Here is an 18,149-nt window from a genome sequence, read left to right as displayed (position 1 = left end):
GATGATATGGTTCACATCGTCGCCAAGTGATGAAACCGTCGTACTTACACCATTATAACAGTTAGTAGTGCTTATAAAGGTATAAATCTAATTGTTATATTCATGTATAGATACATAGATATTTACCAATATTACCAAGCGTGCAAAATGTGAAACAATATAATGTGAGTGATCAAATAATCAAACCTGGATATTTCATGCATTTTAACATTAAAAGAAAAGAAAATTGTTGTGTTAGATCATACCTTTGATTCTACCAAATAAATATACTTTTGTAGGTCATAAGACTTACTCTGATCACATCTAGGATTTCGCCAACCCACTACGCATCCTTTCACGCACAATCCAGTCACATGATTACACTCTCTGTCACGACAATGGTCACATGACCTTCCGCAATTTTCACCAAAATGGCCTTGTCCACAAGCTACATCAAACGACACACGAACAGTGATGACACATCGTTAGATGTCAGAGACACGTAATTACTTTTGACGTTATTTATTATCTTCGGGCAATCCTAGCAATTTCCAGTTCTCAAGTTTATTGAATAACAAACACAACATTTTAACTAGTGATATCTTTTTAAAGAATAATTTAGATATGTATACTATATACTAGATAATGTTGAAAAAATGGAATTCGCGTTCGGTGGCATTGTGATATGTACGATCATTTAGAACTGATTTTAAATCGAATTAAATAAGTCGGCTTACGTTGAAGACACGTTGGGCCTGTCCATCCAGCTTTACAACCGTTATTGCAACTTCCGGTCACATGATGGCATATTTCCATTTTACATGTGCTACATTTTCGTGAGCAATTACCGCCAAATGTTCCCTTAGGACAAACTGAGACGTGAATATATTTATTAATAAGATACTTCAGAGGCACACTGAAAAAATCTTAACAATTTATGTGTTCCTAACATAAATTGTCCAACGTCATGAATCCAACCAAGAATGATTTAATTGTCTTAGCATATATTCCCTTCTTATTGTAGGTAACAATGATGTTGTCATTCAAATCGTTTAAGAAAAGGTACAGATAACTCTTTCTGTTTTATTTGAAACAAGTATTAATGATGGTGATCTATTTGTTACCAAACTGTGACAATTTCCAGTATTAGTAAAAAGAAAACAAAAAATGTCTCGCGATGTCCCTTACTATTTATCATTCACACAGAGGGAAAATTACAACTTTTGTTAAATCTATACATTTGTTTTCAATGCGTTAAATCGTTATAGGATTATTATTAGAACCACAACCAAATGTTTAAACCATACAGAAGTCAATATTCATCTTAACGAGTATCTAAAGAACCCAACACCTGCGAGGTCAACAGAGATACATATATATATAATTCATGTATACAGGAGCACATGCTGAGTTGCACAGAATATAATATTGTAAAACTGGTATTTTTCGTTAAACATGTGAAATGACGCTGATCAGTCACTTGAAAAGCAAACAAAACAAACAAACTAAAAAACTTATAATTTACTTTAAAAATTCTTTTTCATTTTGTGTTTTGATCATGTCATTTTGGGTATTGACAAGAAATGTTTGGCATTAACCGTGCCAGGTTAAAATTAAAATTAAAGGCATGATTAATTTTCAGTAAAAGATGATAAATAAATCGAACCTGAAAAGATTACGTTTAAGTTCATTTTGATTTAGTCACTTAAACACATAGTGATTGAACAAAAAGAAATCTAACGAGTTTCAAAAATATCTCAAAGAAACAAAAGTATTATCCTCTTGACTTGCTGGCTGTAGTGAGCATTTGTTTAGAACATACTGTTAGTAGGTACATAAATGTGGGTAAAAGAGGACTGACAGGTAACTTACTTTCTATACATTGCGGTTTGACATAGCCTGGCTTACAGCCGCTTGGACACTGTCCGGTACTGAAATCACATTGGTCGCCTCCACGACACTGCCCACATCTTTTGTCACACTTTCCTCCAAACATCCCTGCTGGACATCCTATGAAGAAATTTGGGCATTAAAAGAAGATTCGTTTAATCTTTTTATCCCAAATTGAGATAGACAGCTGAATGGTCGAAAGGTAGGTATAGGTATTTTCATACTTTGCTTTTGAAAAGTTAACGTATAAATCATATATATATATATATATCAATCTTTAATGAAAAGAAATCACACCGATGCGTAGTGTCAAGTTATATGAGTTCTAAAATGTCGCACCAGAATTGAGTAAATAGATAGATACAAGGTATGATTCTTCGACAGTATGACTCCAGATAGATGATATCTTACTTTCGTCACACCTGACGCCATGCCATCCCCTGTCACATCTGCCAGGACAGAACCCCGAGACCTTGTCACAGTCCGTATTGTTAGCACAGTTGTCACACTTTCCCAGGCATGTCTGACCGTACCGAAAATCTGGGCAGGCTGGGACAAACAGTAAAAATAATTACAAGTATTACATATATACATATAAGTAGAGTTTATCACGATACTGATAGGCGTTACACGCAAGGTCAAAGGTCATAAAAAATTCAACACTATATCACGTCAAATACTATTGCTGAATAAATTTATCTGCATCGAAGTACTTTTTAGAACATGTTTTGCCAATTGCATTGATGAAGAACGATACTATGCAATGTATTATCATTGAACTTCGTTTTAAATATTATGTACTAGAAAGTACGCTTACATATGGAGCTATCACAGAGAGATTACATTTAGTTGGTTTTTCAATGAATGTCGTCACCAACCTAACTCTGATATTCACACGCTATCATGTAAAACTCCATCAGAATACATAGATAACGATGTCTTTAGGTATCCCCAAACAAGATAATATCTGACGTTGTGGATGAGGTTTGAATGATCAGTATAAACATAACAAAGATAACCATCTTGGAAAATGCAAAACAGACCCGCCCTTCTTCATACTATATTTGTTATTTTCATTACGAAACGTTCATTTTCCCATGTACAAAGCAGAAACAAACTGTGTTCGATGCTAAAGTACCCTTTTTTACAGTGTATATTTTTATACGCAATTCAATACTTACAATCTTTACAAGCTGGGCCGTCAAAGCCTGGCTCACAACCATTTGGACATGTGCCAAACATAGTCTCACATACGTCACCATTACGACATTTTCCGCAAGTCTGGTTGCATCCAATACCATATTTTCCATCCGGGCAACCTATGACGCGATGATTGCAATCATGTAAGATCTTATGACGGGATCAGATAAGTTTATGTTGAAAGATATAAAAACAATCTTCGATCGTTCTAATCTAGTTTGATGACCATGAATATTTTTCGTATGGGACTGGAGCCACAAATTACCACCACGTACAAACATTTCAAACATTAACAAGAATATATATATATCTGAAGTCCTGATGAAAAGGACTTTTTTTCTATTTTTCCATGCTATATTCATTATATTTATAAAATATATAATAACTCTTAACAAGGTAACCATACCAATATCACATTGCTCTCCCATCCAACCTTCCTGGCATTCTCCTCCAGGACAAATACCCGTGTTTGGGTCACATGTTCCGTTCTTGCAGTGACAGAACTTGTCGCAATTATCGCCAAATGTCCCTTCAGTACAAGCTGGAAAAAGCACACGTTTACAATACTGTAATAACAATGTATGTATATATACTATAGCATGCAATTAGCGTTAAACACTATTGACAAGCAAAAGTGGATTGTACAAGACATCGACAACTGACAGACGAACTAACTTCGAGAAATGAAGGTAGATGAAGATTATGGGGTAGTTCTACGGTCGTCATAGTGATCTCATTGAGAAAAACTCTTTTTCTTTGTGCGATTTCAAGTACATGGAGTGACCAAGACATGGCTGGTGTCGTTGTTGAATACTGGATCACCTTATTGACCTTGTACATTGTGCAGGAGTGTCCTTGTTAATCTATATTTTGTCCTAGTTTCATCGTATGTGTGCTTGACTTAACATTATATTAACATGTCGGTAGTTTCATTGTTGCTTTTATTAAGTTGAGCTATTGGCAGCGAGTTATATCAGCCAAAAAGAGATCACAAACATGTATGTGATGATAGAGAAAGCAAAAGTTGAAGTTATTAGAATAAGATTAAACAATTATGATACAGCATGATTCTTCTTTTCTTCTTTTGACGTTGATTAAAGGTAATTATGGGAAAAGCTGTAAGTTAATATGCTAATTTCTCTTTCTTTTAAGTTCGATCTTAGAACTCTGTATGAAAGCAAACGTGAGCGATACGTTGACCATTCGATAAAGCACATTTAGACTACATTTTCGTCAGCAAGACAGTGCTTACCGAAGACTTCCACTTCACAGATTTCAAGGTTAGCCCAGCAAGAATACGTTGTTGTTGGACAGTTCATTGGGTCCACCAGTGGTCTCTCGTTATATACAATCACATAGCGCCCGTTAGTTGTACAGTTCCTTAGGTCTAACAGGTCTGGGGGAGCAATTATTCCATCCGGCTAAGAATTCATTCAAGAAATGACGGGTTTTAAATTCATTTGTTGAATATCAGAAATATGGATATTCGAACGTTAAGTTAATACATCAATAAAACGCTTAACATTTCTTTTACACTATGCAAAATATAATTGTTTGAAAACACGGACATCTTAAATATGTAATGGTAGTTATTTTAAGACTTTTCTTCAGAAATAGTTCATGCAATAATTGCTTTACTCTTTATGAGAGATTGTTCATCAAAAATTAGTTGCAATGCGTTATAGTATTTACTGTCACATTCAGTAAAATCTTATCATAATTGTTGAATTTTATATTTACATTTCAAGACTCTTAAGGATATACTTCAGCCTGTTAAACCTATTATAATTCAAATGCACGTGACAGAACTATTGGATAAGCAATACTAAACGCTTTTGTTTTATTGTCATTTACAGAATGTTCGCATACACAGCATTAGACTTTTATCGGAACCAACGTTAAGTCACTTCCACAAACGTAGAGTCGAAAAGGAAAAATTAAATTATAAAATGCAGCCATGACAGAGGTGTATATTACAGAAGCTTATTTCGGCCACGTTATGTTTTATTTTATCTTGAAATTTCGAATTAGTAATTCAAATTTTTGAGTTAGTAAGTCGAAATTTCGAGTTATTGAAATTTTGAGATATTAACCCGAAGTTTCGAGATAACAACTCAAAACTTCGGATAACAAACTCGAAACTTCGGATTACTAACTCGAAATTTCGAGTGAAAATAAAACATAACGTGGCCGGAATACACTTCCTTAGTATAACTTGGGTGGATGTGATTATTCAAAACACACAATGTGCCAGTCTTGTTTTAAAAATTTGAAAAAAATACTCCTGAATTCAAGAATATGATTTATAGTTGTTTTGGTGTATTTTCAGAATGGAAAGACCAACGGTACACAAAGCAACGCAGATGAAATATACCTTAAGGATGTCTTTGTAACACAAGGCATTGGCGTTAAAGTCGAGAGGGGAGGATGTGACGTAAACACGAACTCCTTCTCTTCTTGGCTTATTTATCGCCACTGTAAAAATAAAGCGAAACAAAATCATAAGTATCATCAATGCACCAGGAATACGGATAAAAACAAAAAAGTGGATGTTGAGATATCAGAACAAAGAAAAAAATGTGTCTGTTCGTACTTACTGTCAAATTATATATATTCGTGGTGCCCAACTTCTATTTCGTGCACACTTATTTTCATTGAGTTTATCAAGAGCACCCACAAAATGAACGAAAATAAAATCTCCGTTTCATTTTCTTAACCTTTTTTTTCTTTCCCAGAGGTGAAATAGGCAGGATTTAATTTATAGTCCCGTAGTTTGAGGAGCACTATCGATAAATCAAAACACGAGTTTATCCGGACAGGTGTTGAATTCGTCAAGAAACACAGACAACTCACAATCGTTCCGGAAGTAGATCTTGATTCTGTTGAGGCTGTAGTTCTGCCCTAAGTCGACGTACCACCAGGCAATGAAAGGATATTTAGTGTCAATCGCGCGTGAACAACCGTACGTCGAACCATCCTGTCTTCGGTCACCGTCCACCACGAGACTGGACGTTACTGTCGTGTCTCCATTCTGGTCAGTCTCCTTTCCTAGGGCTACATTCTCTGGAATGAACATTGTTAAACATGGTAGAATAAACGAAAGCACAGAGCAAGTGTCTCAAACGCAAGGAAAACTCGACATAATCTTTCAGAATGTAAGCTCAAATCAAAAAGGGTTAAAATGACTAATTACAGAACGATGTTGAAGTAGAATTGTGTTTGAAATACCTTTATGTCAATACACTTACTATAACGACACAAATTGTTAACCCATTTCCGTTATACTGATTTCGCTGAATGAAGTGATATCAATACATGGTTTAGTCAATTCGAGAAACAAATCGACGTTGACATATGTATTTTTCTGTGGTCGATAAAACCATGTATCGACCAAAATCAAAAGACTATGATTTGTTTAGTATAAAATTCTATTTCATTGGAAAATGTTCTTTTCGTTCAAGAATGAATCTGTGCTCAGCGCAATCTAAAAATCGTAAGCATGATCGATTTTAAGAATTATTTTAGAAATACAATACTAGATTATACAAATGACTAACAAGTAGATGGCACATTTCAATTTAAATTTAGAAATAGATACAGTCGACCCAACTAGCTAATTAAACTGTATCACACAGCAGCTGTTTCTTCATGGAAATTGTTAGTGATGTTAGAACCAAAATTTGAAATCCTAGGAGGCGTCTGACGAAAATCTGAAGTGATCGAAATAAAAAGTGTCAAAATTTACATGGGGAGGTTCACTTGCTCATTATTTCAATATATTTCCTTATTTTCACGTATCTGATAACGTCAAATACATGTGTATATTCTGAATCGTGTCACTTTTCGATTGAATGAAAACGGAGCGTGCAGAATATAAAATGATATACATATCCCGAATGAACAACCCATTGCATGACCGGTCGATATGACTTTTTATTGGGAATAATGTAACACTATTCCAGGCAATCAGTAATACCATTTTGTTTATGTTGCTGGAATTGATGCAATGACTCATGTTCTTATTTCACCTACTTATCTGACATGTAGGTTTCCCTATATATCCTTCCTCACATCCAGCGAAACACTCCCCTGTAGTTGGAGTACAAGCCGCTCCGAACTCGCAGTGACACTTATACTGACACAGATCTCCAAACGTACCCATTGGGCAGGGATCTGAAAACAACAAATTAACAGAAATGTAACAACATTGATTGTATCTTTGGGTTAAGGTCTCATATGTTTTAAAATATATTTAGAATGATGCATAAATGAATAAATAAATAGCTAAAACATAAGTATGTACAGTGCATTTGGTAATTTCAACCGCTTTGAGCGAAAAATGGTTTTAGAAATAAAACATAATCATGTTTGAAATGTTCCGAAACAAAAATATAGTAAAAACAATGATATTTCTATAACAGGCAGTAATACCCGTCTTCTGGGTCAAATCATGTAAGTAATGTCACGTTCTTGAATGATGTGAACAAGCTTGATAAGGTTGACATCAACAGAACCATCAGCCATACTACCGAGGATCAAACACTTCCAACAACACACAAAGTGTAAATCTTGTAAGAAAATTTTGGCTACAAATAAAGATTTCAGTTAGTTAACGACCCCTTCATTAATCAAGCTTATAAAATTATTCTTCAATCTTGTTTTAAAAGTGATAATGCCATGACGACGGTAGGAAGAACAGCGAAGACTTAAACCCAGAAACTAACCAGGCAATGATGTCATATAAAGAAATACACGTGTAATACCTACGTGTAAAACAGTCCATTGTGTGTTTGTTCCTATGATATGTTTAAGGATAATGCTACTGTCTGTACCATGAAGAAAGTATCTATGTTTTTTGGAAATTCCTTTGTGCCACATTGGCTGCAGTATGTATAACGTATTTCTTTGATGTCCAATCATGTTCAATTTAACATATAACACAATTCTAGTTATTGGTGCAACTGAACTCGAAGTAAAGGCATTCATGTGTTTCTTGCTCATTTAAAAGTTCACAAACGAATACAAAAAAATCCTTAAAGTATTTGAGAATGTAACACGTTATAAGATGTTTTCAGGTGGTGCTGTTTTTATGGAATGCCATGTGCATGTCCTGTCTGTCAGATTTAAAGTTGATATTAATCACAGTTACATAGATTTATACACGAAATGGTGGTGTTATTTTAATTGCGAGGAAACATCATAAGATGTTCCTTCATAGTTCAGCTTTGACCATTGATGTAAAATACGTTGTGATTTGACAGAAATTTGATACTCTCCCTGGTACCGAGGACATTACAAGCTGATCAAAGCATTCTTACAGAGAGTTTATCGTGTCACGTGTCATCACTGTTTGTGGATACATCGCATCAGGGAAATTTCAACCCCGTATTTCATTACGATACATGTTATGTGTGATATTACAATATTACAATGTAGTATATCACTAATTTTGTAAGGATATTTTAAACGATATTTTATTTTTTTTCAGATATTTTTTTATGGTGATGAATTGTCGCAACAACCAGACATGGCTATAACACAACAGTTCGAATTCGCTAATTTACAGAATGTGTTGTTGCAATGAAATGCCTTGTTTTCATTTTTTGGTCTTGTCGCTTTTCGTTTCCGGTTGCACAAGAACGAGTTGTTGTTCTTGACGAGCACATATGCTATCTTTGTATAATATGCCATATTGGCTGGTAATCGACACGAACTTCTATAGCAGTAGAAACAATTATTACAATAACGGTAATTTGAATACAAGTACATGTACAATGCTTATTATAATAATATGTTTTATTAGCAGTTGCCGGTACTGTACATTATTACAGTAAGATTTAGATCCTAGACCATACACATGTTTGAACGCAGCCTTGATAAATATCAAAATGTACAACTCGTCCATGAATGGGATACATAAATAAAGCCTCCAGACATTAACACTGTTGTTGTAGATAGATCTAAATAGAATGACGTAATTGACATAATCGATACCAAATCAATAGATTCCGTAAATTATGATTTGTGACAGTTATAATAAATGTGTTTACCTGTACAGTATCGTTCATCAGGTGTGAAATCAACATCCGTGAATGGTATCTGACACTCGGCACGTGTCATTGTGGAATCAGGAAGTTGCATATATATGTATCTCGCTATTGTTTCTACCATTGTAAACGTATTCCCTATGGCAGGAGCAGGCGTGGCTATTCATGTTTTTACCACAGGAACCAGAGTAATAATTTATCACCATTTTATTTCCTTTAATTTTTAAAGATATCAAAAGTTAATTGAAAATTACATCAATTCTTTAAAATAAATATATACAACATACGTAACTCATATAGGACATACATAACATTTTATCATTGTATATACTGATGATTTTGTGTTGATGGCTGAATCAAAACCCGGTTTACAAAGTCACAAAACTGCTTTCAAAATTATTGTGAAAGATGGAAAATGGCCGTTGATGTAAGAGAAACCAAAATCGTTATTAAAAAAAATAATAATAAAGCACGAGCATTTGCAAGGCCAAATGGAGGTCAAATGGAGGTCAAATGGCTGACTTGTGAAGTCTAGTTTTAATAATACTAGATTCAACTATGTATGGAATCAACAAAATATATTAACTGTAAATAAGATTTTTTTTCAAATGTGCTATCAAACAAAGATTAATTGACCAATTTATTTTTAAAAAATGGTATCATGATATAGATACTTGTGATGTTTCTTCTCGTGGACAAACCTTTTCAATCTTTTAAAAAGCAGATGGGAATAAGAGCCCTATTTGGAAAAGTTATATTAAAAAGAAAAAAGAATATTCTGTTGATTTTGAACATCCGATTTGAAATTACCAATTGAAACAAGTCGATGGACAGGTGCGCCTCGATTGAATGGGATAGGTCCTCTTTTTGTGTTGGGTGTAGGTGACGAGTACCATTACTTTTACGAATATCAGAATGAATTGATAAAATAAATACGTCATAAATACTTTAATATTATCACAAAAATCCTAGTATATTTAAGTTGAAGATATGTTTTCTAATTGTAGTGTTTCACTGATTAAGACAGTTGTAAGATTTTTTTTATCAAATCTAGAAAAAATAATGAGAAGTGCCCAATTGTATGTATACGTATGTATTGTATGTATGTATGTATGTATGTATGTATGTATGTATGTATGTATGTATGTATGTATGTATGTATGTATGTATGTATGTATGTATGTATGTGTGAGTGTGTGTGTGCGTGTGGGTGTGCGTGCGTGTGTGTGTGTTTTAGCCTTGTTTTTCGTTTTGTTATAAAAAAGAAGTTATGGTTATGTATATAATCAATTGAAAGACACGTAATTTATTGTTTTTTATGTGGCGGATTTATTATCAAATTAAGAAATGATAAATCTATAACCTCATCCGCATGTACTGTATTACGTACATATAGTAACATAACCATAAAATTCTCTTTAAAGTCAAGACATGAAACGCACAGAAGACCACGAAAAGAAATACAAGTCTAACTATTGGACAAAATAATATTTTCTGTTGTTCATTATTTCATTTCTTTTGAAACTCTTTTCTCATCAGTCAACAGTCGATGACTCATTGCTTATATGTACATGAACGTAACGGTCAGAGACCGATAGAATCGACTAATAAACTAGGATTTGTTATTTTATAGATATTCAAGTGGACGTTATAAACAAGTAAGGATATGATAAATCGGTTAATAACACTGAGGTTAGTTGGAGGATTCGAAAATGTACACATATACATGTAAACATATACATGTAAACATATACATGTACACATATACATAATTGAGGGGGTTCTATTTTATTGAATGTTTTATTTTTTTTAACCAATCTTTAAAATGTTCCATAATGTCCATACACATCTAATATATACATTCTCTGACAATTTCTCTGTCATGATAATTGAAAGTAGGAATAAATCACATTCTATGATATGTGATGTACACGGGTATCTGTTACGCACGTGTAACGCACGTGTAACTTGATAAAAATGTCACAAACCCATAAATAGATACGTTTTTCACAAAATACAATAAGATGCACCTGCAACACATATGTAATTTTATTTGTAACACTTGAGTAACTACAGAACAAATATTGCAACGTTTTGTCAGTGAAAAGAGTAATAAAATGCGCATGACACCACATTTATGTAACAAAGTATTTACGTGTCACTTGCGTGTAGCAAATTATTATTAGATGTACCACTCACCTGTAACTAATTACACGTGTTCCTCACGTGTAGCTACTTGTAAATACATGTGCCACTAACGGTTCCGTGATAAATGTACATATATTACTCCTGTTTAACTGGATACACGTGTAACAAAATGTAAATTGACACATACATAATTGTGAAGTCAAACATGTAGGTACACGTAAGGTAAAATGTGGACTCGTGTATACTTTAATGTAAATAAAGGTATATTATAATTTGGATACGTGGAGTTTACTGTAGATACACGTGTAGCACAATGCAGATACACATGTAGCACAGTGAAATACACGTTAAGCATAAAAAAGATGCACCCGTAGCACAATGAAAATAAGCAGTACAATGATACACGTGTAATTCAATTCAGATACACGTGTAGTTTAATGGACATACATGTGTAAATTAATGAAGATACATGTGTAGTTTTTTTTATGTGTGAATGATGTAATTTGGCAAAACATAAGTTTTAACGTTGTATCTGCATGTAGTTTCAGATAAGACAAAACTATTACTAGCTAATTAGCTAATTACTGAACAAAAATTAATTTATTTGTTACAAACCAGTAATGGTCCTTATCAAGATCATAATGGCGGAGGGAGACCGTTTAACGGAGGAACATTAATTTTGTACAGTTAAATATTGAAAATTAATGGGGTTTTTTTTTACCAAAGTCACATGATAATGTGAGTTAGCAGAGCGAAAAATAACGTAAATCATTCAGATGTTTCAGTATACACAGGAAAAACATTAATTAAAAAGGTTGGAAGTTGATCAAGGTACATCGTTTTGTGATATATGTGAGAACAGTGATAAAAATTGAGAACTTAAAGAATTAACGAAAATAAGATTTAGATGACAATGTTTATATGTGTTACTTATGTGTCCACACTATGGAAATTGTAAAATATTCTATTCGATAACAAAAGGATAAAGTAAATGTTGTCTTTACTTACTGGCCATCGTGTATCTGACCATCCAAGAAATAAACATCCACCACATGAACATGTCCAGTACTGGACTCTGGTATTGGGGCTGACCGCTGCTGGCCATTGTTACGGACACAAATATCGACCAAATACCTCAAAACCACTGTTTAAAAATCGTTTATATTTTCCATATTCCTTTCATGTATCTTCAGTGGCCTTTGACGAAATTATAAGTGATGAAAAACACGGAAGTATATATTAGTAAGACATGGCTAATCCCGCAAGCCAGAGAGCTGCTAGACTGACGGACCCCCGGGCAGTACATATAAGTATACTATAGGTTTACCTGTATGTTTGTGTACCTAGGACAGGTAAATATCACTGACGTTACATCAAACCATGCCCATCCATCATATACAAGATAGCATCCCACACCTGTCCAGTTTGTACTTGGACACACCGTGACGTCACTCTGGTCAAGTGGGTGTTGGATTCTGTGTTTCACTCAATCACCTTAAATGACCTCACAGCCATTTTCCCTTTCGAACACTTATTTTCTTTCTTTTGGAATTTAATTAAACCTATTTTTCGAATTCATATTATGTTCTGATGTGTTCTGATATGTCTATGCTTCAAATATTTACCTGGCATTACGTACTACAAGACAAACGAGCATACCTCATACAAACCGCTCCACTGGTCATTTGTCACTTGACCGCATCTTCGTTTTTATACAAATATGTTTGTACGTGTGTATTAATTTTGCGCTGATGAATACGGTATATACATAAGTAGATCCGGGGACGTGTATACAGTTTTATCATACGAGCCTTGTAGTTCAAGTGGAGGGTGGCGTTCCGGATGTTACCTTTATAATTTTGTGCATAAGATCTTTTACCAACGGTTTACTTCAGCATTGATATATATTGTTATACCATACATGCTATATACAGCATGTCGTGTTTACCTACAAAGCTCTGTCACAAATTAAATAAGTGTCATTACAAGGCAATTCAATGCTTAAATTTGTTTTAACTACAATAGGTTTGTTTTTACTGACATTGTTACAGATCAAGAGGAACAGATGTGATGATCTCCTGTTAATTGAACGTTCCTCTGCAAACAATAATCACTGACTTGTACGTGGTCTGGAGGGGACATCACATGTTGTTGTCGTGAAATCTCCCTTCTGGATCTCGTACACAACAGTAAAAATTACGTCATAATTGTCAGATGTTTGATATCATTAATTATACTTCGAATTCTACCTCTTCATCGTTACTTTATGTAACGATAATGCCGTGCTCATGAAAACAAGTATGATAAATTATATATGTGTATGGACGACCTCATGTAACTGTCGCTGTCTTGATAAATCAAAGTTCTGGTTATATAATTCAATAAAATTTCAGTGCTGGGAACTAAGTTCCATATGTCAATTTCCTTTCATTTCCATCTCCTAGCTTTGAAAAGCTCCACAAAATGACCTGGCACCGGTTACTCAAAGGTTAAAGTTTACTTGTTGTAGGTAAAAGAAAATGCTGTTAAACGATCAAGAGTGTTGAAAGCAAAATGTATACTTAACAAAATTACAACAATTTTAAGGAGTGTTTCCAGTTGTGTTTTAATTATTCGAAAATTTTCACTAATACGTATCTACAATGGAGCCTTCGAACAACCAAGGCCTGGTTTTGATGTGAGAGGGGAGACAACTCTCGAATTATTACTTTTATTGTGAATTTAGCTAGGATTGAAGAATCGTTTGATAACTATGTAGTTAATTATCATCATTATTCGATATACACGATGAAGGGGTTGCGGGTGTGGAATACTGTGAGGATGAAGTTGGGTTTGGACAAAAAAGGGGACGTTCCTTGTACAATGCTCCTCTTCGAACAAAAATACGAAGAACTTCACAATTTAGTTAGATATCATGTAGACTGAGGTAAGACTGCAAAATCATTCTCTTTATTAAGGATTTTTTTTATGATTTAATTTATAGTTAAAAAGTGACCGAACTTTTTAGCATTTCGAAATTTTCTGAGAATTCTTCAAAACATGAAATCAAGTGGCTAAGAAATTGAGTTGTGGTTTATGAGAAACCCGTGAAATGTTCATCCTATGTTCATATATTATCTAGATATATCATTGTTGCAAAATAAAGAAACCATCTAATTCCATAAGACATTTTTTTAACATTTTAACAAATCATGATAAGCCAAAACGATATTTCGCTAAAACTAACGTTTATTTTATCTTTATCCAATCAGTGCAATTTTTTGATAGTGGGTGTCAATTATCTATTCAGAAATTCAAACCCGAGAAAATGTCTTATTTCATCTTAAACTTTTGGGTCGTCCTCCATTTTTTAATTGAAATAATAAAGCGGATAAAGCGCACCACGCAATAAATGTACAGAAGCGTACCTTGAACAAAGCTAATATGTACATATATCAACAACAAGAAACAACGGAACTATGCTATTTTTGCTAATAATGCATATATTTATATGCTTGAAATATGATATCTATATCTACACTATTTCTTTCGCTTGCAGTCGAAAAAGCACAATTAATGTTCGGAATGACAAGTGAAATGAACGGATTTAATAAAGAATGAGAAATATATCGGTTATTGCTATATTGAATAAAGTCGTGGTATGTTATAACTGTTAATGTAAGTAAATAGTAATCAAACATTTGATATTAGGACACTGTCTCTATCATTTCTGACATATAAGTATGTGTCATAGCTCAGTGTTGTACCGCTTGTGTAGGAGCTCTATACAAAAGAGCTATCCAAACGCTGTTCGCCACCTGTTCTAGGGTTGTCGGGATCCGTTCAATTGAAGAACCGGTTATAACAATATCCAGTTTTTCCAAAACGTCCATAGCTGCCTCACACTTCAGAATGTCGGCGTTGATGACAATTTTGTCGAGATTGTCGGTTTCAATGAGGACACGTTTGAGCTGAAAAAAAAATGGATATGATTGCACTTTTACATAATGATTCTAAACAGTTTCCACATTCCTTCAAAAAGGCCCACAGACAAGTTCTTGATTTTGTCGATATTGTCTGTTTCAATGACATGTTTGAGCTAAAAAATGGATATGATTGCGTTTTAGCATAACGATTCATCAGTCGATGTTGCTTCCCTCAGTATATCATATCTTTTTTGGTTTAAATTTGTTGCGATACCTGTGTTTTTTTTGTAGATGCCATCGTTTGAAATTGAATCAACATTGATCTTGTATACCACTTCATATCAAATATATTCTATAAAACGATAATTAAGTATGAACCATGTACAAAATACCAATGTTTTTGATATTGAAGTTCTCAATGGATAGGCCTCCTAAACCGCGATAGTCGTTTCAATATATTATGACTAATCATATTTTCACCATCAGATATTGACCAACATCAAATGGCTTCTCATTGATGAAAGCTGTCTTTTTTGTTGTAATACTCTAAGTGACATCGGTAAGATAAATCAAATTTAGTTAAGTTTATTCCCAGTATATTATCATCTATGATCCTCTACACCGGTCTCAAATATACAATATTAACAATACAGTATATAAATCAACAATATAAATCAATTGTGACATCACTTCCAGTTCCTATACAATTTCGGCCAAGTAATTATATAAAAGTTCTTGATCTTTCCAATCCTATAAAAATGTAAAGAGAGGATCTCAGATAAGTTTTCATTTTATAAGATATTTTATCAAAATGTGTTTCAAGTTTATTCCTTCGAGCCCTGGCAAGCAAAATTTATAATTTCTAACTCATAAAAGCTACGTTTTGTCCTAATTTTAACTCAAAATTAAACGTAGGAAGGAATTTTACTGAACAATTTTCACCTGACGTATAACATGACAATCAAATTCTGACGTGGGATCCAATGTTGAAATCTCAGGTTATATTACACTAGTATCGAGAACATTCCGTGGATAACAGGTCAATTAGGTGATCACTCCTTACTTTACGCCGATCCCTAGTTGGTCACATGTATACTACAAATGTATACAAGTAATTACTATAGATTATATATAACCTATGTTATCTCCAATAAACAACTTCGTGAAGTATTAAATTTATTACCAGGATAATAAATACCAGGGTCTCGGCCAGAATAACGGTGATGTAGTATCACCAGCCAAAGAACTTTTCCTTCAGTTCAAGTTTGCCCGATTCCTGTTGCAAAGTAAAACATGTACAAAAACGATGATATCGATTAGGATTTAAAAGTATACGCTAAAAAATCTCAATATCATAAATGTATTGAAGCACATTTCAAAATAACGACTAAAAGAGAGCTGAGGATCACATAGGTAGTATCCCCAATACTTATTTCCCTTGAGATATTTTGTACACACCATTGATTCTATTTGAAAGGTGGTCGAGTGCGACCTTTGATCTTTAACCTTTATTATTGACTACCAAAATCATATCAGTTAGCCGTGTGATATATTAAGGAGAATATGAACTAAATCGGTCCAACGCCTGTAGGTTATGAGATATCTTGTACGCGGCACACACTCACGGTGTTTATGTCTCGTTAAATGTTACGTTTAAGTTCAAGTTTTATCTGGTTTTGTTGTGCAACTTGTTTCGTTATCTCCTAGGTCAAATATAAATATAGACTAGTTCTATCGTTATCAATTAATTATTTAATATCACCAGCCATGTTGAGTCGGCGAATGATGGAATATTTGTTTATTTACTTATTGATGAATATGCTATTTCATAAATCGTACCGCAGAGTCTATTCCAAGTTCTTCCAATCTTGACGCTGCCTTTAATCCGTCGTTTTTTGACTAATGTAGTCATCCCGTCCGTATCATCATTTGGTTTGTTGGCTTCAACAATTTTATTGATGATAGAGGGAATACAGCGACGCTTTTTTCTTTCCTTTTATGTAGCCTGTTTTCATGTTGAGTTTCCTTGTAAAAGAATTACAATTATTGTTTGTGAAATGTATATAAGATTTTTGAAATCTAGCATTGAACGCAGCCTTGTAATGGTATTTATGAGCGCTACAGATGACAGAAATTATCAAATTGCGCACTAGTGGAATATGATATGTTCTCTTGCATTTATAGAGATTATAAATTCCAGATCAAAACTGTTCATTTCTTACATTTACATATTTGTTGCTGTTTTACAGCAGTGTATTCCGCCATTGGAATAACCATCTTGACGGTGTACAGTTGCCGTATCTATATCAATGTATATGTTCCTTTGCCTGACGAGTTGAATAATACTACTCAACTTGATAAAAGTTATTATGATACACCCAATAAAAGACCTGTGTCGTTTTGATGACTACACGGTCACCATCATCAAACAACTGACCAGTTTGAAGCGTACTAGTATTGACATACTAAGTGTACATGTTATTATCAGCGTGTACATGTTTATTTTTTTTCTAAAAATTGACGAAAAGGTATTGTAGCATTTTCCCCTGAAACCATACCATTTTTTCCTTTTTGGCCCATAAAGGGCGCCATATTCTTAAGCCATCACCTAGATCGATCAAAATTCACATGACTTATGGCGACAGGTGAACGCACATTCGGAGTCACCGTGTTTAATGATAGAACATGTACGTGACATGAAAGTGGCGGCTTTAATGTGTATGCCGCTGGTGATTTTACAAATAAACTGGGATATAAACAAGTAAAAGCAAAACCAAACATTAACTCAAAAGCTGGATTATTCCTTAATATTTGACCTTTTATAATCCTGAAGATACATTGAACAATGAGATGACATACTACGATGCCTCAACCACTAAGACTATGGACTCTATGCCAACAGCATTATCATGGAACTCATCGGCTGCATTCATTATCACCGAAAATAATGTCGGGTTTTCGCCAGTGATTGCCCCAATAC

The 18,149-nt window shown here is 33.9% G+C and overlaps 1 protein-coding gene across 1 annotated transcript in view; it reads right to left on the bottom strand.

Annotated features, from left to right (window-relative positions):
- LOC132562646 (receptor-type tyrosine-protein phosphatase kappa-like) overlaps window positions 1-12,369 on the bottom strand; it is a 32,479-nt gene extending 20,110 nt beyond the window's left edge. The window contains exons 1-11 of the mRNA XM_060227400.1: window positions 12,273-12,369; window positions 7,102-7,242; window positions 5,923-6,132; window positions 5,444-5,544; window positions 4,322-4,490; window positions 3,476-3,610; window positions 3,051-3,188; window positions 2,281-2,418; window positions 1,852-1,989; window positions 717-851; window positions 293-427 (exon numbers count right to left, since the gene is read on the bottom strand). Of these exons, the coding sequence (XP_060083383.1) occupies window positions 293-427; window positions 717-851; window positions 1,852-1,989; window positions 2,281-2,418; window positions 3,051-3,188; window positions 3,476-3,610; window positions 4,322-4,490; window positions 5,444-5,544; window positions 5,923-6,132; window positions 7,102-7,242; window positions 12,273-12,369 (1,537 nt within the window). The remainder of the gene's footprint in view (window positions 1-292; window positions 428-716; window positions 852-1,851; window positions 1,990-2,280; window positions 2,419-3,050; window positions 3,189-3,475; window positions 3,611-4,321; window positions 4,491-5,443; window positions 5,545-5,922; window positions 6,133-7,101; window positions 7,243-12,272) is intronic.
- Between the last annotated feature and the right edge of the window lie 5,780 nt (window positions 12,370-18,149).

The sequence above is a fragment of the Ylistrum balloti genome, unplaced genomic scaffold (genome assembly GCF_031769215.1).
Source record: "Ylistrum balloti isolate Yb309-2 unplaced genomic scaffold, AGI_CSIRO_Ybal_v1 Utg371472, whole genome shotgun sequence".
NCBI lineage: Eukaryota > Metazoa > Mollusca > Bivalvia > Pectinida > Pectinidae > Ylistrum > Ylistrum balloti.
This window is presented reverse-complemented; position numbering and strand designations above follow the sequence as displayed.